The sequence below is a fragment of the Crocodylus siamensis genome, chromosome 11 (assembly GCF_052110815.1).
Source record: "Crocodylus siamensis isolate JL-2025a chromosome 11, ASM5211081v1, whole genome shotgun sequence".
Taxonomy (NCBI): Eukaryota; Metazoa; Chordata; order Crocodylia; family Crocodylidae; genus Crocodylus; species Crocodylus siamensis.
The window spans coordinates 42,345,808-42,369,494 of NC_143405.1; the positions used below are offsets into that span (position 1 = coordinate 42,345,808).

Below are 23,687 nucleotides of genomic sequence, written 5' to 3' on the forward strand. Positions count from 1 at the left end.
TAAAATGTGGGTAAACAAATTGTAGTTAGGTTCAGTTCCTTTTCTGGGTGACCATTATGGGAATGTTTTCATTCTTTCTAAAATGCTTTAAGGCAATAAACAAGTGAGACTAATTCCCCTCATATTGGTTTCTTTATAGTGAGTTTTGGTGAAACTACTCTTTGTTCTATTTTCTGATAGTATCATGCACCCTCCTATTTGCACAGCACAACAGCAAACAGGTTACCCTGAAGCTGGGCAAAAGTTATCTCTGTGACATTAGTTTGAGAGATGTAATATAGTTCATTTTAACATCATTTGTAGTGATGGAAATTACTGTTGAGCTTGCCACTAGTAACATTGCTTTTAAAATAAACATTAAGTGGAGCATGAATTATTTTAATTATTTACATCTAACACTTAGAGTTGGGTTAATTAATTCAATACATTTTCCAAGGGAAAGTATTTATTTTATATCTCCATATGTATTTAAATATATGGTGTTTTTTGTAGGCAAACAATATTACATGGCGTGGGGCTATTATATAACATAAAACAAGTACACAAAACATTGATTGATTGATCTGAACTTAATCTCTGGGACATCTTTCAAGGCTAAACTAACTATACTACTTTGCATGAAATTGTTATAAGGACTATCGAATGCTGTGGTAACCTATAAAAAGCTCTAGTGGGCATCAGCTGAGGGGTTAATACATTGTTCAACCTCTATTTAATTGGGCTGCCAAGCTCATATTCTATTCACAGTAAGGCTTAGCTGAAGGGAGTCTGGATTTGACCAAGAGCACAGAGCCTTTGTGTAGCTATAGTGCAGCACACTGAGCATCAGTGCTACAAATAAGATGGGCTCCATGAAGACAAATAGTTCGGGAGAATCAAGACTTGACTACTATGTCTCTTACATTCACTGCTATAGTGTAGGTCCATTCAGCCTTTTTTTTTCCTGCATGACTTGTTATTTGAATTGTTTGGGTACTGAGTCTGATTTAGCATGAACTTAGGTTATTTAAGTTAAAGTAGCAGTGTCATTTTCCAAGTTTCTGTTCAATATGGTTTGCTGTAAAACATTTTGGTATGTTAGAAAGTCATGTACATAAGCTTAAAAAAATATAATTCATGGTTTTTGTGAACAAATCCTCAGTTTTATATTTGTTCTTGCAATTCTTTAAGACCTTGAAAAACTTAAGAATTTAAAGCTAATATTTATGTTGTAATTCAGATGTATTTTTGACTTGCATAGCAATATGTCCAAAGATCCAGCATCCCATTAAAATCTGAGAAGCAGAGCTTAAAGGTATATTTTAGCACTTTCATAATGTCTCTGTAAATTATATACCCAAAGGGTGCTGGGGTTGTGATTTTTAAATGGATAAAAAACTGTGAAGTATTTATTATTATTTTGAATGTTTGCTCTGGAAGCAGTTTAAAAATAAACTTAAATTGTGTCTTACATAGATTACATTATAACTCAAAATGTACTAACATGTTAGGGAGTGACATTGTTTGTTTTGTTTTTAATGAAAGCCAAATTTACATTTGGATAGAATTTCTTGAAAATGTCATTGGCTCTGGCATTTTGCAGGTATATTCTATATTGATACCTTCATAGTCTAACCTAAATACATTCTATATGTAGACTAATATACCTTTAAATATATGAGTAAGTTTTTGAGGTTGAACCTAGGTTACTTTATCGCTGACATTTTTTAATTAATTAAAATACCCAGTTCTTCCTTATAATGAAGATAATTGATAAAAGGTTCCTCTTTAATTTCAAAGATTCACTGATTGAAAAAACAATTTGGTTTTCTGGTGTATGCTGTGTTTCTTTTTCAAGCATATTTGAACATGTTTTTTCATATGGAGACAGCCCAAATGATATATTAGTCATATGGCATTTTTTCTATTGATGGGCTCTGCAGGGTTAGCTTATTTCAGCATTTAAAAGAACATATGTTTGATCTGAGTGCTTATTTAAAGAGGGGCATCATTAGAGAATAAATTACTTTTGCCATCTTTTGAAAAACTGTAGGTACTATTACGCCTCATAAAGCACAGCTGCACTGAATTAGCATGTCATTTTTGAAGTCATGATCTTGTGCATTACTAAAAAACCCACAGAGGAGTTATCCTGATCCTATTATGTAATTATGTTGTTCATCACATTATATATGTCATTGATTTACTAACTAATGAGCAGATTGATCCAACAGGTCTTTCTTATATCAGAAGAAGTTGCGGGATTAAACTTAGGACAGAAATCTGAATAAATAACTTTCCTTTTTGCAACTTTATAGCAAAAACTCCAGGTAGTAAGACAATCAAATAAAAAAGCCCCAACCCCTCAGGAGTAAGTAACGCATGTTGCCCTTTCACAACAGTATGAATAATTCAGTGGTGCAGTTAGATTAATTATATTGTTATCCCTATAGTGACATGATAGCAAGTCTCTAAAATTCTCTTCCCCATGTTTTATTATCAGTTTTCAACTATTCTTTTGTCCAAGAATTTATGCAGCACCTGAAATAAAAGCATGTGATGGAAATGTGTATCTTGCTAAAAAGCATAAGGTAACTGCAGCATAAATACTAGAACGTTCCCTACTAGAACAAAAGGATTCTTTTTTTAGAACTATGGAGAACTCTGCATCTTTGGTATAGCAGTTTTGTATATGGTAAATGCTAATATTTGTGCTGGATTTAAAAGTTAAGCAGAGGAAAATTAAAGCCAAATCATTTTACAGTCTGAATGATCTTAAAATGATTGACTGATACCCTATTAGAACAATAATGCTCTGCCTTCCATAGCATTGGTGTACACTAGGAAAAATTACACAACAATGAGGTGACTTGGATATCAAACCAATTCAAGTAATGATAGAATCAACCTCAGTTCTTTTCAAATTATTTTTTTACCTTGATGACTTAAAATGAGTTTTTCCTAAAGCACTATAGAAAAAAGCCTGAGAACTGGATCTTGCCACATTTGGGCCAATTTGTGGTGCTGGAATGACACAAGTGCCCTTAAAGCTTCTTTTAAGGCAATGATACCTCCTGACATGGGAGTGCTATGGGGCTGTAAATCTGGTGTGAAGGCTAGAAACATATTATGGTCTCAGACACCCCCAGCAATCTTCATAGGCAAAATGGCCCCCTATAGCAGTATCACAGACTGGTACAGCAATTTAGAAAAGCATTTAGCTTCCAACTATCTTGCAGATGAGCAAAAGAAGAAAGGGAAGTTTGATTCATTTGTTCTGCTCCTGGGGTGCATCTACCCAAGACCCTTTACTGCATATTAGATTAAGCTAATACATAGTAAAGCATCACCATCTATACATGCATTTCAATTATTGCATGATAAATTTAGTCTAATGCACCATTTGCTATTACCAGTACATACAGGTACTAGCACACTTTCAGACCTAGACCAAGAGCAATTTGCTTCTGATCAGCCCAGGCAGCAGGGGCCACAACTGCTGCCTGGCTAAACCCTGGTCTCCACCAGGCAGAGGGAGCTGTTCTGGCTCCAGAACAGCTCCCTCCCAGGTACGCAGAGATCGGGACTGGCCCTGATCTCTGCATGGCTGGGGAGAGAGCTGCCCTGGAGCTAGGACAGCTCCTTGCCCCTCAAGCCCATGCCTTTCCCCTGTGACCTTTGTCAGTCCAGGGCTGGCATCCAAGGGATCTTGGAGGTCACCCTGGCTGCTGCAGGGGGCAGAGTAGGGCAGGATCATCTCTGTATTGAACTGCTCCCAATTGGTACACATTCAGATGCATGCTGGGCGCAGTTTAATGCACCTGAATTTTCTGTGTAGAAAATTCAGGTGCATTAATTGCATGTGTAGACATGTCCCTTGTATAGTTCTCATGAGCTACGCCTGAGCACACTGGTGCTGTGAGCCCTAAATACGATTTAGAGTTCGAGTCTACTGTTGCAGGACTACATTTTTTTAGGGTTTGATTTGCAGGACTGTGACTCAGCCTTGTGCATCAGTATGTATTATACAACTACTTCTAATCAATCTTAAATAGCTTTTATTTGAGATAAAAAATAGCCTTCTAGAACCACATGCCAGCAAACATGGCCAAATCTGTGTATTGGCCAAATCTGTGTATGCATCCCCAAAAACATATGGATATATATTGGTCTATTTGTGAAGAGAGCTGTGCAAAGCCGCCTCAGGTAACCTATTCTATGTTTGGAAAAGATATTGTAGCTACATGTAGTGAATGTCACTAGGTTATATGATAGAGGTTAAAATGTGTATGTCCTCCCAGGCCCATTAAGCATATTTCATCATGATCCTATATACTTCCTGTCAGAGGCAGTGTGAAGAGCAAGCTCTTATTTGATGCTACAAGGGAAATGCTGTGAGTTAGCTACTCTGCAATAAGTACTATACAAAATGATTTAGTGCCCTTCATATCACTTTGTTTTAATTATATCTGTAAGCAAAAAGTCCGTGAAGTATACAAAAAAGGATTACTCTTCTGGAATACAAAACTATATATATAGTTCAGTTGGTTAGAGTACAGTGCAAATAATACTAAAGTCACAGGTTTGATCCCTGGTTGGACTAAATGATCTCTTGAGGTTCCTTCCAGCCTTACTTCTGTATGATATAATAGATGGTACCTCGCTCTGTAACAAGTATTGACTAGAATGAATAACCATATATTGGAAAGTCTGTATTGGCAGCAAGCTTCTTCCAGGCAAATTAATAGCAAAATGTTTTTGGTTTACAGATCTTTGATTGCTTAGAAATTTTTAAGCTATGACTCACAGTATTAAGTCAAGCCCTGGTTCCTAAAGAATTTAACTACTGTTGCAGAAGACACTGACTAATATCTGGAGATTTGTCATGTAAAACAGCTTTATTACATAATGGCACGTTTACAAATGCTATTAGCATGCAGCAATAAACTGGAACACATATTGTGCCAGTGTTTATTGCTCCTGGGCACTGGGTTTACACGTGTACCTAGGACTGGAGCGAGTTGGAACAGCTGTGGCTGGTGAGGGGCCAGGGGTTCAGCTTGCCAACCCGGGGCTGCTTTGATCTGGCTCAGTGTGCTGCAGAGGAGCTGGCTGGGGCATGAGGGTGCTCCAGTGTGGAACTAGCCAGCAGGCAGCCCTGACACTGAAGGACCCTTGTGCCCCAGCTAGCCCTCAGCATCTAGACGTGCAGTGCTGTGGAGAAAAAACTCTATTTTGTATTTGTATTTTCCTGATGTAGAGTTATTTAGTTTCCTGAAGCTGAATAGGGCTGCACATGTAGACTCACCCACAGAAACTTGTATACAGCTGTTTACAGTAAGAGGTAACAGTGGCTAGCCTGCAACTTTTCTGCTACCCGTAAGTGCCCACGGACTTCACCAGACCGTCTCCAGGGAGGTTGCACTCTGTCCCATGTGTGAAGACTTTGTCACACCAATATTTCAGTGGGATTAAATTCCTGCCCTTGGGAAAAATCTCAGCTTTTGTTAAGTGATACTAGTGCCCCTTCACTGAGGGTGGACTTTTATAACTAGGGGAAAATGGAACCTGTTACCACCCATGAGAGATGCATGTGGGTGTGTGATGGCAGATGCTGGCTTCTGGTTTCTATTAATACCATTTTGGGATATTTTTATTCAGAACATTCCTTTTGATCCTTCTAGACAGAAGGGGACAATAAATGTGATTGTGGAGAGATAACTGTAGTGGCTCCAGGAAAATTAAATTTGAGGAAATTTCACTTTGTGGGGAAATCCTTTCAACTCCCACCCACATGTTTTAATTCAGGCTTATACAGCGTGTCTGTCTGACCCTCTTCTAGTCCAAGCTGAGGCCTCTGAGTCTGCTGCCAGCTTTGGGGGTCATAGACTTGGCACTTTAGGTTCAGACAAAGATGATGCTGTTAGATCCTGTGGTCCACACTTTGATCCCTGCTGCCGCTCCATTGTGTTAGATACATTACATGGAAATTATTATTGCTAGAGAAATGAAAAACCAAATGGTCATTTGCTCCAGAGCAAGTAGTAAACAATTCAGGAAAGAAGTCTCTCTCTCTAGGCATCATGTCCAAACAGGACTTTGGTGACCATGATCTTCCACAGATCTCTTTAAGGCATACAGAATCCAGTGTCAATAAATTCATCCATTTATAGACTCTTCACACAAGTCAACCGCTGTCTTCCATGGTTTCTCCTTTTTTCAGTCTTTCCAGTTACGACCAGACTTTCAATTTCCTTTCCATTTCAATTTCCAAACTTCCAGGAAAGCAGTGGAAAATAAAATTAAAAGTATCTGAGATTAGATTCAATCATTATTAACAGAAGAATGCTCCTTTTCTTGACTAGCATACTTTTTGATGGGCATATACCTGCAGTGGCCTGCCAAAATCTCATCCAGAGGAAATAGTTTTGCTGCCTAATTGCCAGTCCTGAAATCTTGTGTTTCCACTGCCTGGAGGTTTAGAGAATCTGGTCACTGTGATACCTTTTGTGGTGTCTTTTTGCATTGCTCACCAGGAGGGGTGTAGTTAGTGGTGTGAAAAGGCTTCAGAAGGGGACAGTGAGATTATATACAAGATTAACCCCAAAGAGGAAAACAGCAGTCTGCATCTCCTGCTCGCATCTCCTGCTCCTACCAATACCAAATAGTAAAACTAACTGTGGTCTGGCTGTGTGGGTGTCTCTAACAAAGTGTAATTTGAATTAGGAGGATTATATCCTCCCTAAGACCTAATTAGTTCTACTCTTAGTTTAGATATATATTCTATTGCTACATATTTGCCCACAGTTTTGCTCTTTTATTTAAGAATTGGCTCACTGAAGCAGGAGCTGGCTTGCTGACGTGAAATATTCTTCAAATATAACATGGCAGTGCTTGTCAACATTTTCAGACTCAAAGAACCCCTGCTAGACTGAAGACATCCTTTGGACAATGTCAGCTTTTAGTCTTCACTTGATTTTTGACTACAGAAAATTAATAGAGCAATTTTTCTATTGCAAAGAACTCAGGCCAAAAAAGGTCATAATACTTTTTACCACTATGGATTTCTAGTTTAAAGCTCTGGATTTATCTTGTGAATCATACTTGCCCACCTAACAGTGCTATTATAGCATGGCATTTTGCAGCACCTCTGAAAGAATCTCAAAGCACGCCAGAGTGAAGCAGCATGCTGGTTGAGCTGTTGGCTAATTGAGTTTAAGGTCTCCAGTAACCCTCAGTTACAGCACTGCAGCCTAGTCATTCATCCTCCAGTCTGTATTTGTGCATGCAATTATTCCATCTTAAGTGCAGGACTTTGCACTTGTTCTTGTTGAATCTCATATGACTGATTGCAGACCACTTCTCCAGTCTATGCAGGTCATTTTGGCCCTACTTTCCAGAGTATCTGCGATTCCACCTAGCTTGGTATCATCCACAGATTTGCTAAGCATGCACTCAGTCCCATCATCCAAATGATTAATGAAGATATTAAACAATGCCAGATCCAGTACAGACCCCTAGGGTGCCCCACCTGATACTCCTCCCAAGTAGACATTGAGCTGTTAATGATTACTTGTTGACCATGATGATCCAACCAGTTATGTATCCACCTTACAGTACTTCTGTCAAATTTGTATTTTCTTAGCTTGCTAATGAGGATAGCAAGGCTTTTGACACAGTTTTTCATGGCAAAGTCAAAATATATCACATTAATTGCTCTCCCTTCATCCATAGAGCCTGCCACCTTATCACAGAAAGAAATCAGGTTGGTCAGGCATGATCTGCTCCTAGTGAATCTTTGCTGACTGTTCCTTTTTTCTCCTGAAAGTGCTTCACAGTGGATTCCTTGAGTACCTGCTCCATGATCTTTCCGAGTATAGAAGTTGGGCTAATTGGTTCCCTAGATCCTCCTTCTTCCTTTTTTAAAAGGATGGGAATTATGTTTGCTCTTTTCCAGTTATCCAGAACCTCTGTGAGATCTCAAGAGGTTAGAACCCAGTGATTCTGAAACTACCTCAACCAATTCCTTAAGTACCTTAGGTTGTATCTCATCCAACCCTGCTGACTTGAAAGCTTGTGTAAGTAATCCCTAACACAGGAGTGCTCAACCTCTGGCCCATGGTATCACATTTGACTTGTGGGGTACCCGATTGGTCAGGAAATTTGGTGTCAGGGGAGTGATGGCCATTAATACGGTCACCCTCCCCCCTTGCCAAATTCCCAAGCCCCGTACACCTGATTAGAGCCAGGCTAGGTCCTCTTCACCTTCATGGTCAGGTTGGGGCTGGGCCATGCCCAACTTCCCCCATGAGGTAGAGCAATGCCTCCTTTCCCACAGGGCACCCCCTTCTCTGCCCGCCATGAGGCTAGGCCACGCCCCATTCCACTCCACAGGGCCAGGTTGGAGCTGAGATATGCCCCCTCCCCCTGCAGGGCTGAGCCATGCCCTCTTCACCCCACACCAAGCCAGGTTATGCCCCTTCCCCCTCCCCTGCCCATGTGGCTGGCTGACACCCCCTCCCCCAGCTGTGGGGCTGGGCTTAAGCCAGGCTGCACCTACTCCCTGCATGTGGCTGGATGGTGCCTGTCACATCAACCCTGGGCACTGGATTAGTCAAACCAGGCACTGCCCATCTGGCTGGTCAGGGAAAAAGGTTGAGCACCACTGCCCTAACCTGTTTTGTCCATAGAGCCATGGCGTCTGTCTGGGGGCTCTCCACAGGTTGGAAAATTTGGTAGCTGTGGAGTGGCAGTTAGATTGGAGCCAGGACAACATGTCCCTCATTCCACACCCCTTCCCCCACCCCTCTGTTGCCTGATCATGGCCACCCTTTGTGGGTGGATTGGAGCCACCCCCTCCCTCTCACAGCTAAATTGAGGCCAGTTCTGCATGCTGGATTGAGCACATGGCCATTTGGCCAAGGGGTAGAGGGGCATGTGCTCTGGATCTGCACAAAATGGGGTGGGTCGGGATGGGGCTGCACTGGGCTGTGTTCTGGGCAGGTGGTGGGGGCTATGGTGAATTTTCAGGTGACTACAGTTGCCCCCATAGTCCCCGCTCCACTGCCCACCCCACCCTGATCTGGGGGCACATGTCCTCCCGTGCCATCCCACTGCTTGCCCAGCTGGGGCAGGATGGGCATAAGGTGGAGGTGCTGCACTGTCTCCAGATAAGTGGCATGCAGCGGTGGTAGCTTTAGAAGCAGTGGTGGGAACCGCCAGTCGAGCTGCCAGATGAGCAGTGAGCAGCAGTGGGAGCTACTAACCCCTCCTCCCTGTGCTCACCCAGCCCTGGCTGGGCAGTGCTTGCCTCAGTCCCAGTCCCTCCCTCACTGCAGGGGATGTTGATCTGTCACCACCCTATGCCCCTTCCCTTCCATCTCCCCTTCCACCAACCCCCCTTTTGTAACATTTTCTATGGGAAAATTGGTTCCAAGTTATGATCTAAGATGTGGTTTTCTGACTGGTTCTTGTATTGCTATTGATTTGCATTACCTGGACACATAATTTAGATGTTTCCAAGACATGCCAAATTTTGACAGATATTTATTCACCCTTGTTCTTTTCAGCTGCATATTATAAACATGTAAAGAAAATTAATTCAAGTGAATTATTGACTTCTTTATGTCAGTGAATAAGCAAGCAAAGACAATGAAGAGGTATTGTCCTTCATTGTATAGCAGTACATGTCTGTTTGGAAAAAGTAATTTACATTTTAGCTATATGAAAGCTAAGACTACATGTTAACCCAGACTGGGAAAATATGCTGAGGGAAGACTTGTCCAAAGATAACAAATTTCAAATTTGTTTGTCCATGAGGCAAATACAGTGGTCCCAATTTTTTTTTACCAATATAACTAGTGCACTGCGGGACATAATAGTTAGAATGAAATCCAATGGTACTGTAATGAGCTAAGCAGGCATGAAAAACTTCCATGTCTTCTACACTTTTGATGGCATGCAGAAAGGCGTTGAGTTGCGAAAGTTAATGTTTCATTTCAGCTTCAGATAATAGTATCCAGGATTGAATGCACATCCTTCAGACTGACATGCAGATTATATTTCATATAGCATTTGCACAGAAATGTGTTTTGGGGTGGGCAGACAATATATTTCTCCTTGTATATGTTAGCAAAGCACAGATTAGCTCAGAGGCAGGTGAAATATGGCCCATGGGCTGGATCGGCCTGCCAGGCCATTCTATCTAGCCTGCAGGGCCCCTAAAATTTTTAGAAAAGTAATATTTATCTGGTCCTGGCTGCCTGTCAAAGTTGACAGAAGCAAGGGGCAGTAGGACCCAGGGGAAGCCACCAGCAGAATCAAGCAGCTACAGAAACAAGGCCCATGGCCCCACCCCCCTACCCACAGCCAGAAGCCCTGTGCCGAGCAGAAACTTCTGGCCTGAGCCCCTGGGGCTGTTCCTGCCTCCCTGCACCAGAGGGTAATTTAGATAAGTGGGAGGGTAGGCAGAGGAGGACCACAGGCAATCACCCCAGTCCTTAGTGTCAGGCTGAGCTGCCTTCTGCTGTCCTGCACTGCAGCTGAGAACCTCATGGTGCTGGAGTAGCCAGGGGGTTGGACAGGAGCATCAGCAGCTGCAGGCAGGGAAGCTGTGAAAACGGCAGCAGGCAGGGGGAAGAGGCTGCAAGCAGGAATGTGGAACTCAGTGACAGCTGGGCAGAAATGCCGGGTCCATGCTGGTGCACCAGGGCCAACAGAGGCCCAGAGTGTAGTGGCAGGAGCACAGGGCTGTGCTGGCAGGGGCTCTAGAGCTGGGCAGGCTCCCCCTCTCCCTGCTGGCACAGCCCGGCGTGGCTCCATAGAGTTCTGCCAGCCCACACCCTGCACTCCTGCCACCCCCTGTGGGCCCTGGACTCCTGTCCAGCTATCGCTGCACTCCTGCCCATTCACTACCACTTCCGCCTGCCCGCCGCAGCCATTTCCCTGCCGCTGCCACTGTTCCCCTCCACCCACCACCAGTTGCTTCAGCACCACGTAGTTCCCAGCTGCAGCACTGGGCTGCAGGATGCAGCAGGAGCCTTCCTGGCCCCTGAAATTCTTGACATCTTCTAGCCAGTTGGTATGGGAGGCACCCTTGTCCACTTAGGGCTTTTGGAGCTAATCAACAGGTAGCTGGTAATGTCCCTCCCATTCCTTCCTTGGAAAAAGCTGTTTAAGAAGAGCTTGAGCTAATGAGAGAGGCTTTTGTGTGGTTTGACTGCTAAATGCTGTCAATTCCCTGGGGTGCTAAATGGTACTAAATGCTGTCAACTCCCGTGTAACTCCCTGCTGTGTAACTAAATGTTGTTATTAACTCCCTGCTCACTCCCTCACTGGTCAGGAACAGCAAGGGTGGTGGTGGGGAGCATGTCTAATCAGAGCATCTGGCCAGGCTATGCCCCACCCTCTGCTCAGCACTGTAGCAGAGAAGGGAGCGCTGTTCTAGTACCCCCCGGCATCTAGCCTGAGCCACTGCAGGCCTGCATTTCTTCAGTCCAGAGGGGATGTCTGTACAATTACACACTGGTTTAGCGTAGCCAGGTTAGACTAACCTGCAAAGATTGAATCAATTCAAGCTCAGACTATTTGAAAGGGTGAGACTTACATGGCTTGTAGGTTTACTTTACCAGCACTGGCTTTTTACCACATTCCTCTCTCTTCCTCATCATCTTTCAGAGCATCCTTAATCCTGTTACTGTAACTGGGGATGTCCCTTTACTTCCTGTAGGAAAAGAAAGGTGGCAGACATCTTCATCTTTTATTCTTCTCATTGAAATAATACATTTTAAGGAGATTATTCATTTTTGTGTTTCAGTGGTCTCTGGCAGGATGCTATTTCCATAAATATATTGTACCAAGAGGTTGATTCAAAGGCACTTAAAATCATTGAGAGTCTTTCCAGTGACCTCAGTGGGTTTTCAGTTAGGCTTTGTGCTCAGCAGAGTCATACTAATATAAGCATGATGGCTTTAAGGGAGCAGAATAAACCTATAAATATTCAGTTCTGTAAGGTGATGCAGCTGGAGTACTGTGTTCAATTCTGGGTGCCGCACTTCAAGAAGGATGTGGAGAACCTGGAGAGAGTCCAGAGGAAGGCCACTCGTATGGTTGGGGGTCTCTGTGGCCAGCCCTATGGGGAGAGGCTGAGGGACCTGAATCTCTTCAGTCTCCACAAGAGGAGACTGAGGGGGGATCTTGTGGCTGCCAACAACCTTATCAGGGGCCACCAGCAGGGACTCAGGGAAAGTCCGTTCACCAGGGCCCTTCTTGGAGTCACCAGGAACAATGGCCACAAGCTGAGGGAGGATAGGTTTAGGTTGGATATTAGGAAGAACTACTTCACTGTAAGGGTGGCCAGAGCCTGGAATAGGCTTCCCAGAGAGGTGGTGCTCTCACCTTCCCTGGAGATCTTCAAGAGGAGACTGGATAGGCACCTGGCTGGGTTCTTATGACCCCTCCCACCTCCCAGTGCTCCTTCCTGCCCATGGCAGGGGTCAGGGTAGATGATCTGTCCAGGTCCCTTCCCACTCATTGATTCTATGATTCTATGATACCTTGAAAATGGGGATGTATTTATATCAAGGTGTCTAGACTTGACTTTGACACATGGACTGTCCTTTCAGTATAAGTTATCTGCCTGTGATTCCTTTCAGGAAATTAAACCATGGTATTTTCCTAATGTTTTATGATATTTTTATTGATTTAGGCGGGACTAAGGACACTTCATGACATTGGTCCTGAAATTCGTCGAGCTATATCCTGTGACTTGCAAGATGATGAGCCAGAAGAAAATAACCAAGAGGAAGAGGAAGATGTCTATAAAGTAATAATTCCAAAAATAACCAAGCTCAGAAGTCATGCTAGATCAATGTGGGTGAATGTCAGAATCAGAGGCCAGAAGCTTAAAATGAGCACACCGAATAGTGCACAAAAGCTAGCTGAAAGGCTTGGGATGATAGCTGTAAGATGCTGTTGGTGCCACTAGTAAAGTGGAAATTTACATTGCACATTAGTGACATATTCTGAGTAGTCTTTAGGGTGTCCAAGCAGAGAGTGCTGCAGCTGTCTAAGGTGGAAGGGCTAAAAGGGATGCTTGCTTAAATTCCACATCCAAGCACAAGGTCACAGGCAGGTATAGATACCTTTAAAAAGCAAGCTGGTAAAAATTTACAATTAGAAATGCCAAGATCAGTTGCTACTGGTGGGTTCATGTTGTTCAATATTCATGCATTTTTGGATAGCCACTATGTATTTGTTTAAATGTTTGCAAACTTCAACATTTTTGCAAATTTTAGCATATGATTTTTTATCCAAAATCCCTTGGGCAGGGTTATTATGAATAATGTATTAATAGTTTAACAATTGCTATTCTTAATGTTTTAAGTATAAATGAGCTTCTTTTTTTTAATAAACTGTGGATAGCCAGCAAGAGAACAGTGCGATGCAGCTTAGGTGATTAGTTGTACATTATGAATAAGGTATAGCAATTCCTAAGCAAACTATCTGGCTTACAGCTAGTACTTTTAATTAATCAGTCAAAGAAAAATGCCTACTCTGTTCATAACCATATTACTAGAAACTACTAACTATGCCAAATATTCCTACAGTTCACCATATTTTATAAAAGGATGGTGTAGCACTGTGGGGTCAGACAACACCACAACTTGTCTCATTAGATGTCAGCTAGCATTACCTCTATCTTCTCTAGATTGTGCTTCAAGATAGACTGCTGTCATCTAAGACCCAGACATGGCTAGACAGGGAGACTGTCATCTGGATCAGATGTAAAAGATAGCTGCATATCATTCATATTTTTGGCAATAAAGTAGATATCACTTCATTATTTTCACTATTATCCATTGCATGCTGAAGAATTTCCACGGCAGATGAGCTATGGCTCATAAATCCATTTTCCATTCTTTCCTCAGACAGAGGTTTAAGTTAGTGCTATCCACTTCACTCAAATCTGTAGATGGTTGCATGGCACTTATTGTTTCTGATAAGGATATGTTGCAAGTGGCTGATGCAAGAAAAAACTGAAGCAAAGTCCATCAAAGTGTGTGTGTATGTGTGTGTGTGTGTACGTACAATAGATGCAGGATAGGTAAAGTTACTTTGAGTAATTTGGGGTACCCTACAAACTACTAGACCGGTGGGTAATTTGGGCACCACACTAGGTAGCAGCAAAGGAATTGAATGATCACTTCGTGTTATCAGTAACAGATATATCAGTTGGACTGATCTGAACATCATCACCAGTCACACACAACTACAGAAAGCATCATGAAATCTTTGTATTTTTTTTCTTTTCTTTTCTTTTCTTTTCTTTTTTAACAGAGGAATGGTGCCCTGTTTGGAAATCACATAAACCATGTAAGCAGTGATAGAAGAGATTCGTTTCAGCAGATCAATACCACACATCGTCCCCTGCATGTCCAGAGGCCTTCAATTCCATCTGCAAGTGATGCTGAGAAAAACATGTATGCTCATGCAGGAAATTCTGTGTTCCACAATCATCATAACCACAACTCAGTAGGAAAGCAAGTTCCGAATTCAACAAATGCCAATCTCAATAATGCCAACATGTCCAAAGTTGCTAATGGAAAGCACCCAAACACTGGAAATCATGAGCACAGATCTGAAAACGGGTATCACTCATATTCGAGAGTTGATCATGATAAACATAGAAGATCAAGCAGCAAGAGGTAAAGTTGAATTTGAGTTAAACATAAACAAGCGTGTAAACAATAAACAAGCATACTGAAGCAGATATTATAATTCAAAAGAATAAATTGGATAGTAATCTCAAAATTAATATTTATTAATATACTAGGTTATGAGAATAGTGGTGGTGATTTTTTCCTTTTTATTTTCTATTATACATTGACACAGATAATTATGACTAACATGACTGATTTCATGTCCACAAGGATAACTCTGTTTACCTAACCAGACTATGTAATCTGCCTTTGCATTTTCTTAATGAACTGTGAAAATAAAAAGTATTTCTTTAAAACAGTTTAATTGGACAGTCAAAATACAGAGCGATTGTGGTCACTATTGATAATGAATTTATTAAAATTATTTTATCTATCTGATTTAAAATGTTTCTCTCCATATTTTATGGCTTTCCTGGATAGAACACGCTATTATGAAACTTACATTAGGTAAGTTATTTGTTTTAAGACATATATTTAAATCTTAAGACAACACAGAGGGTCCCAAGGTTCAATTATTCTTACAATGAAAAAAACTGCAATAAAGTACTCCAAGGTAACTGGACCTAGGTTCACAACAACGCAGATATTGAATAAAAACAATATAACATTGCTACAAAATTACAGCAACTGAGACAAATTTTGCACCATGTCTATACTTTAAATTGACCTTACTTTTGTAGGTAGAGTTCAAAATGCGAAGAGAACTGCTGTTAAAAGCCAAGTGGGTTGATGCTTATTTCAGGATCTATTTAAATAGTAGGCGGTTTCATCCTTTTTTGCTTAGGCTGAAGGAAATAGTGTGGATTGCTGCAAGTATTTGAAAAGTTACTATATGACAGCCAAACATATTTCTGGGAAAGGGAAAAAGAAACCATTTATGTGTCTGCATAAGTTTCTTGGCATAACCAGTACAAGAAGTAGTAACCATTGTTGCTTTTTGAGGAGTATTTCTTGATCTACCACTGACAGGTTTTTAATAATTGGATTTGCAAAGCTGTTTTCAGACTTTGCTTGGAAAAATTCACTGACTGCTCCTTTGTGTTTTGGTCCATTGGCAAGTTGTTTCTCTCATACTGTAGAATTCCATCTTGAAAATGTTATTTTGGGATTTCCAAATCTGTGTTCCAATTGCAGGTCAGAATCTGGTGATGGGCATCTGCCCACTATTTGCCGTGAAGATCATGATGTTCGAGATTATTGCAATGATGATCATTATTTTGGAGAGCCTGAATATTTCAGTGGAGAAGAGTATTATGAAGAAGACAGCATGTTGTCAGGAAACAGGTGAGCTCACTAGCCCTCCCTGGAAAAATTGTTAATATAGTATGCACATACCAAAAAATCCATCCAAGTAAGTATTACACTGTTCCTGGAAAACAGCAGTGAACAACTGCAAAAAATGTGGCTCAGAACTCCATGTGTTTGGGTGTGAAATGGAGACCCCCACAAGGCTCTCTAACAAAATTCAACAGGAGGGACAAAGGAATTTTAGCTCTTTTGAACTGTATAGAAACTGTTTGCATGTCCAAGACAAAATTTTAACTTCAGTATCACTACGATCAAATTCACAGGGAGAACTTTTGAAAACGTTTCCAGTTTGATCCGTAACTTCAGCACGATCCACAGTTTCTGTGATTCTCCCCTCCCCACCCACCTTCTCCCCTCAACCCCCCACAGTCAACATCTTAACTTTAGAGATTTTAAGTAAATAAACAATAACCCAATCTCTGGATCTACTCATGGCTTTTGCCAGGTTCCTAACTCGGGCTAAAGGCAAAGGCTGGACAGTTGGGATGCCCTCTTTCATTTGGAACAATTTTACTTTATGAAGCCAGTCCTTTTACACTGGTGATATTTCATGGAATGCAAACACTTCCATTTAAAGAGCAGTGCCTCTTACTTGTTTGTCTGGCAATAGGAGAAGCTTCCCTGTTTCATGAACTCAGTATACCCTTTTGACAAATCTTTCATATCACCAGTTTAGAATCTCCTTTTTCATCCTGAATTAGTTCCAGATTTATTTCTGCAGGACCACGGGTAGATTGTGTCCACCTTCCTTGTCCACCTTCCTTAAAATAGATAAGCACCATTTCTGCTGAGCTGCTACTTACTGATAGGTCCTAGTTCAGCAAATTCAGCTACTTCACAGAAGTGTCATGAGCCTTCACTTTCTGATTTAATTCGCAAAGTCTGGTCCAAGGGAGCATCACTAAATGAATCTAGTGCCTATTTGCCCTACGTACGCCTGTGGGTACCTACATATGCCAGACACATGCATCTCATCTAGTGCTGCGTCAAGGGAAATCTCCCCCCTCTTCTGCATACCCAACTCTGGACTCTGGAAAACTCAGGCTAATGGCTGGCCCTAAAGTTTGAAGTAGTAATTTAAAAAATCTTTTGATTTCTAGAGCTGAATTCTTACAGAATAATCAGAATTGGTCCATTAAATTGAACAACTAAGCCTGAGTCCCAAGTCTACCTTCATTTCCTCTCTTCATCCACTCAATTGTGATATGATATTAATCTTGATCAAATATACCTCCTGATTTTTTTTTTGTTAAAACAGGTTTAATGTGTAACTAGTGCTAAACAAATCCAAGTATACCCACACTCTCATAATCCATGCACAATTCAGAATTGGCACATTGATACCGAGTTATATCATTCATGATGTTTTGTTTTAATTTTAAGGTTGAGGCAAGGATCAGTGTAAATAACAATGGGAGAAGTGATTTGTCCTGGCAAACAAAGGCAAGTGGATCAATTCTTTGAAATTTCCCTCATTAACCCTTTTTTTAAAATTCAGGCATACATCCGACTATAACTACAGATATCACTGTCATGACTCTGATTTTGAGCGACCAAAAGGTTACCATCACCCGCATGGGTTTTTTGAAGAAGATGATTCACAGATCTGTTATGATGCAAAAAGATCTCCTAGAAGACGGTTGCTACCTCCCACACCAACACGTGAGTGCATTAAGAATGTTTCTAAGTATCTCGAATTGTAGTTTATGGGCACATGTTCAGTCTGCCATGAAAGCTGGATAGAAGGGAGAATGTTCATTTGTCCCTTGAACATAGGGAACTCCTTGTAAGCCCACTCCCTGCTATATCTTGTGTTGTTTGAGAGTTAGCTTCTCTCATTAGTATATTTATGAACTTTTTAGAAAATCGAAACTTGTGTCTGTATTGAGGTGTAGCACACAGAATCTGCAGATAGCATATAATGTATGTTTCCCTTGTTCTACTTTTCTTTAATTTCCCCCCTCCTCCCAGCCCCTTACTAACAAGATATTAATATAAATAGGTTACTAATATTACAAAGAGGTAAAAGTCAATGGTATCTAATTACTTAATGAAGCAAGTGGGTGAAAGATCAGCATTCAGCCATGGTTTCTTTAAAGTTTGTTCTCCGTGTTATGTGAATTAACCTTTGTTTCCTTTAATGAGTAGCTGTATTGTGCTGGTATAAACAAAACTATTGTCACTATAATGACTCACCTGCTGGTACTTTCCATGTGTCTCTCAACAGTGGCTAATGCTTTTATAATTTTAATTTGATCATCTTTTTTAATGGAAGCAAACACATTTTCCTTTGACTTTTTATTTCTGGAAAGGTGTGCCTACCAGTTATAATACAGGCCTTCCACAGTGCTTCTCCTTCGGACAGTATAATTGAGATGGTCTTAGTCCCTGTTGTCTTAGCAAATGCCAGAGTTGGACAGAGAGCAGGCAAGGCAGCAATGGATTAACTCATCCAGAAAGGCATTAGGGCTGCCTATAGACATGCTGCTTCGTGTTCTAATTAGAATGCATCAGAGCAGACTTGATTAATCGAGTCTGCTCTGTGTTTTAATTAAAATGTTCCAGCATCACCTTACCATCATGTGTATTAACTCTCACGCCTCACATTTTAAAATGGATTCAGGGGCACTTTAATTAAAGTTCGTTGAAATTAGTTTTAGTTAAAGCATCCCTGTGGCCATTTTAAAATTTGGGGGACTTAATACACATGGCAGCGAGCTGTTTTAATTAGAATGGATGTTGAGGAACTGCTCCAGTTAAAACAGCCCCTTCCAACTCCCAAACACATGTATAGGCACCCAAAGCTTCATAGGCAACAGCCTGCATCAGATAATATGAATATGTTTGCAGAACAGAGATACTAAATAGAAAGGAATAACATAAATTAAAAACAAAGGATAGAGGGAAGGGGCAGTACTGAGACACAAAGGTGGAGGTAAGATAGAGGTTTTTTGTCTTTATTTGCTAATCTGGCCACAAGAGATGAGTCCAGTACTTTTGAATTGTTTCAATTGGATTCTTTTTTTCAAGTCCCAATGAAAAGATGAGGCTGCAGTCCTTGATCCAGATATCATTTGAAATTCACACCAGATCTTCCTCCTGTTACCTCTGAAATATTGCTAGAATTCAGTGGGTGCTTTCTCCTAGAGTTGCAGCAATGGCCAGTTCACATTTTCAACCTCTAGACTGAATTGGTATAATGTATTGCCTCATAAGCCAACCACCAAACACTCTACTTGTACAAGAAGCTGCCAGCAGCTTTCTAACTCAAAACCCTATTTTTTTCAGTATATATTTTTCCTACTAGTCAGAGTTATGCTTTCTCTTTCCATTCATTTTTTTTATAATGCAATGAATCGGTTTGTTGTCATTAAATAGCATAATTTCATCCTCCAAATACCAATGCAGTCTTTACTTATATGAATCCACAGTGTATGGACTAGCAATGCCAGCATTCTGGTGAATGTAAGGCTCCCTCTCCATGTTACTACTACATTAACATAATGTGTTAATTGTGGCCTAAATGGCAAGGGTGCTACATGTGCATCCAATTTAAGGCACCCTCAAATGGCAAACCAGCCACAAAAATATTCTGCATATCATGTAACATATACTAATAATGCAGAACATTTTTGTGGCATGTTTCTGTGGCATCATAAACTGAATGTGTAGCAGTTTGAGAGTAGCAGTGCACTCCCTGGACAGTGCCAACAATTGGATGGTGGTTGGCCCTGACCCTAGCTCAGGCATCAGGCATCTAACTTGTAGGGACATTTTGGATGCTATCCTCAGTGCCAAAATTTTGCCTCTTGCCATGCACATATGGCATGGCAGGAGATGTGATTGTTGGGATCAGGGATCTGATCCAGTGGTGCCTTTTAAATTAAAGTGACAGAGGCATAAGAATCAGACTTCAGGCTCTTGGGTTTTTCTTTTGGCTTGTTGCTTAGTTTGAGAAGCAAACAGTATCTCTGTAAGGCTAGACTTAAAGCATACTTGACTTTTGTTGTTTACTTTTATTAGTGAAGTGTAAGATGTCCTGCAACTCATCGTGTTGGAAGTGACAAAGAAAAGCAGTTTAATTTGTAAAATGTATGTAGCTCCCCCAAGTAGGATAAGAGTCAGAAGTGTGACAGGAATACATTAGGTTTCAGAAGAAATTTTAAAGGTCACTGCTCTATTTGCCCAGGTTAAAGTTGTCTGCCTTTTAAAGACAATGTTGAATGGCACAAGAAGGACATGCATAAATTATTTATATGTAGTAAGTTCCTTAATGACATTATCTATGCAGTGTTCTTGCTTCTAGAACTTTTTGGTAGGTGGGCTTTTTGTTTCTTTGCGGGGGTGGCTTGATGGCAGTGATAATAGGTACAGAACAAAATCCTTGTAGGCCATTAAACTACTGAAAGCAAATCTTACTGCCTGAATGTCCGTACCACTTCCTTCATTTGACCAGAAAGTGAAACTCCCAGAAAGTTACTGGCCTTCTGTTAGTGGCACCAAGAAAAGACCTTTTTAAAAAGGAATCTTCCTTCAGCTGTTGGAAACGGTTGTATATTGGACATGTTTCCATCAATCCCTCTGGTGGTAAAGTTGTGGAAGAGCTTAGGGGGTGACTTTGATCTCAAGAAAAAGCTTTAGCTCTTTGTCTAGGGACAGAAATTACATAAACCAGTATAAGTAGTTACCAAGGATCCTGGTGTTCTTTCTTTAAAAATGGCAAATTCTTTGACTAAAACAATCAAAATCCATGTTTTTTCATGATTACAGTGAATTGCCACTATATACATAGGTATCAGTTGAACGCAATGCTTTATTGATATGTTTACAATTTTAAAGCAATTTGGAAGCCTACCAGTGCTGCAATCATTATAGTAAATTCTAAATACCTATAGATTCTGGTGTTTGATTTTGGCTATTTATCATAGAAAATCAGAGCTCCTTCTGCCCCTTTCACTCACCAGGATGCGGGTCCAGCTCCAGATGCCCCATCCCAGCTGCATTGTGGTGCTGAGCAGCCTTGATATGCTGGTGGCCCTCACTCCCAGGTCACAGCTCCCCTGGGCCCTGCTGGTGCCCCTCACTCTCAGGCCAAATGGCCAAATGGCCTGTGTTGGTGTCCCGCAAGCGTGACCAGCAGCCCTCTGCGCACCCCAGCTCTTCTGGAGGGGGACCCCAGCTGCCACAGCTATGGAACTAGGGCCAGGCCCCTCAGCCCCTTGCCTCCCCAGGAGCACTTAAGCCCCAGCTGCCACCCATGAAAGGCAGCAGCTGTTGTGGCAGCATGAGAGCATTGAGCACAACTGCCTCCCCTATCCATCCTTCCCCATGGGTGGCACAGCTGGAGCAGAGCCCATGATGGGGGAGGATGTGAGCTGCCAACTGTAGACTTGGGCCTCCCCACTCTGCTGCCTTCACCATGGGGGCCTCCACGGTCCAGCAAGTGGGACCCATTGTGGGAGGGCAGAGCAGGGTGGACAGGCTTAGTGCCACCATCAGATACCCTGCACCAGCCATGCCGCCATGGCAAGAGGCCTGGCAATAGCCTTTTGCCCACCCAGCAGCAGTGGGGGAAATGAAGCAGGGAGCAGCACCCTTTGGGACCTGGTGGCGGCAACATCAAGCCTGCCCTCCCTGCTCTGCCCTCCCATGTTAGGTTCTGCCTACTGGGCCATGGAAGCTCCTAAGGCAGTGGTCACCAGCTGGTCAATTGCGATCAACTGGTCGATTGGCGAGCCTCTGAGAGTCAATCTCAGTAGGCGGGAGCTGAGCCCAGCCCCTCCCCTCCCCCCAGACTGAGATTGACTGTCAGAGACTCCATGATTGAGAGTGGCGGGACACACATGCCTGGGCTGAGTCATGCCTCCTGCCACTGGAGCTGGGCTGGGGGAGGGGGATGGTCCCCCTCCATGCTCCCTGCCTCTGGGTGAGTTGGGCCCTGGCTGGGCCTGGCCAGGGGACAATTAGAGCTCAGATGTCTCATCCAGGTATGTGGGGTGGGGGAGCTTCTACTGTTGCATGCACCCCGGCAGAGGCCTGGGGGGCACATGGCCCCCCAATCTGTGCATGGGATGAGGCTGCTGCACACTGGGCTTTGCTATATGAACCCTGCTGAGGCAGGGATTGGGGTGCAAAGCCCAGCATGCAGCAGCAGCTGCTTCACTCCCCACACAGATCTGGGGGACATGTGCCCGCTGGGCCTCCACTGGGTTGCATACAGCAGCGAGAGCCCCCCCACATGCCTGGATAGGTTGCCTGGGCTCCAACCCTCCCCTGGCCTGGCCCTGCCCAGCCCGACTGCGGCTGCACTTGCCCCTGCCATTGCCCCGCTCCCTCCCTCATCACAGGCGCCTGAATCTGTCTCCTTCCCTTTGGCAGATTAATGAACAGGCAGGCCCCAGGATCCTCATCCACAGGGAAGTGAAAGCCACAGTTTTAAACTCAGCACCCATTTTTGGTGCCAAGTTTAAAACTGTGGCTTTTACATTTGCTTCCCTGGAAACTGGAAGCAGGGCCCCTCCACCAACGGAGCTAGAGGGAGTGAAGGCAGGGTTGGGGCTGGGCAGGGAGAGCCATGCTGCATCTGAGGGAGGAGGACAGGCCAGGTGACACCATGCCTGGGGGAGGGGTGTGAACCAGGTGGTGCTGCGCCTGAGGGGAGGAGGCCGAGCTGGGCTGTGAGAGCTGTGTCCCACCTGGTGGGGGGGTGAGGTTGGGGCCAGGTTGGGCCAGGAGCACTGCACCACACTGCACCTTTTTGGGCAGTAGTGCTGGGAGGGCCTTAGGCCAAAATTAATCTTAGGCCCCCATAACCACCCCTCCCAGTGCCGCTGCCACCCACCTACCTGCATAGACACAGCACAGTGCTCCTGGCCTGGCCCAGCTCAGCTCTCTGCATCTGTGTGGCTGCATGGGGACAGCTGGGCAGCAGCTACCTGCGGGTAAGTGTAATGGGGCCCGGATAGGGAGCAAGACTGAGTCACAGGCAGCTCACAGCAGGGGGGCAAGGGGGTCAGACAGCTGCCTCCATGTGATTGAGAGTAGGTTAGTGGGGAGGTCCTGTGGGGGGGAAATGTGTGTCTGTCTGCCTGTGTGTATGTGTGTCTACCTGCATGTGTCTGTTTCCTTGTGCAGAGAGTAGAGTGAATGCACCTGTGTGTATGCATGTGTGTGTGTACAGGGGCAGGGAGCAGGGAGAAGACAAGGCATGTGCCCCCCAGTGCGGTGGGGTCCATTCAGCCTCCCCCGCCAACACTAGGAAGGGAAAGGGCCCCTCTTGCCCACCCCCCCTGCAGCCCAGCTTCCATGGGTGCAGGGGGCCTCCAATTTTGTGCTTGCCCAGGGCTCCAGTACACCTTAACCCACCTCTGCCCTCCCCTCCAACTGATCTGATGGGCAGGGAGGGGTGGGGGAAGGTGGCACTAGATCCTGGGTTGCCTGTTCCTTCAAAAAATGATCTTCACTTTTAAAAGGTTGGAGACCACTGCCCTAGGGGGAGGGCAGCAGGGCTGGGAGCCCTGACCCTACAGTGGGCAGCCCACATCTGTCCCAGCCCCATGTACAAATTGGAGGGGGAGGGAGGGCACATGCTCCTCGATGCACTTCTACCCAGTAGTGCACACAGCAGGAGGGAGCCAGCTCCCTCACCACCCCCTAGACATGCTGCCTGTGACTCCATCC

At 43.3% G+C, this 23,687-nt stretch overlaps 1 protein-coding gene across 1 annotated transcript in view; it reads left to right on the forward strand.

The window, feature by feature from the left end:
• The window catches only part of CACNA1D (calcium voltage-gated channel subunit alpha1 D), a 432,804-nt gene that overhangs the window by 399,617 nt on the left and 9,500 nt on the right, over positions 1–23,687 (forward strand). Inside the window, exons 42-46 of the mRNA XM_090022496.1 lie at positions 12,686–12,802; positions 14,317–14,684; positions 15,120–15,146; positions 15,834–15,983; positions 17,506–17,669. Of these exons, the coding sequence (XP_089878622.1) occupies positions 12,686–12,802; positions 14,317–14,684; positions 15,120–15,146; positions 15,834–15,983; positions 17,506–17,669 (826 nt within the window). The remainder of the gene's footprint in view (positions 1–12,685; positions 12,803–14,316; positions 14,685–15,119; positions 15,147–15,833; positions 15,984–17,505; positions 17,670–23,687) is intronic.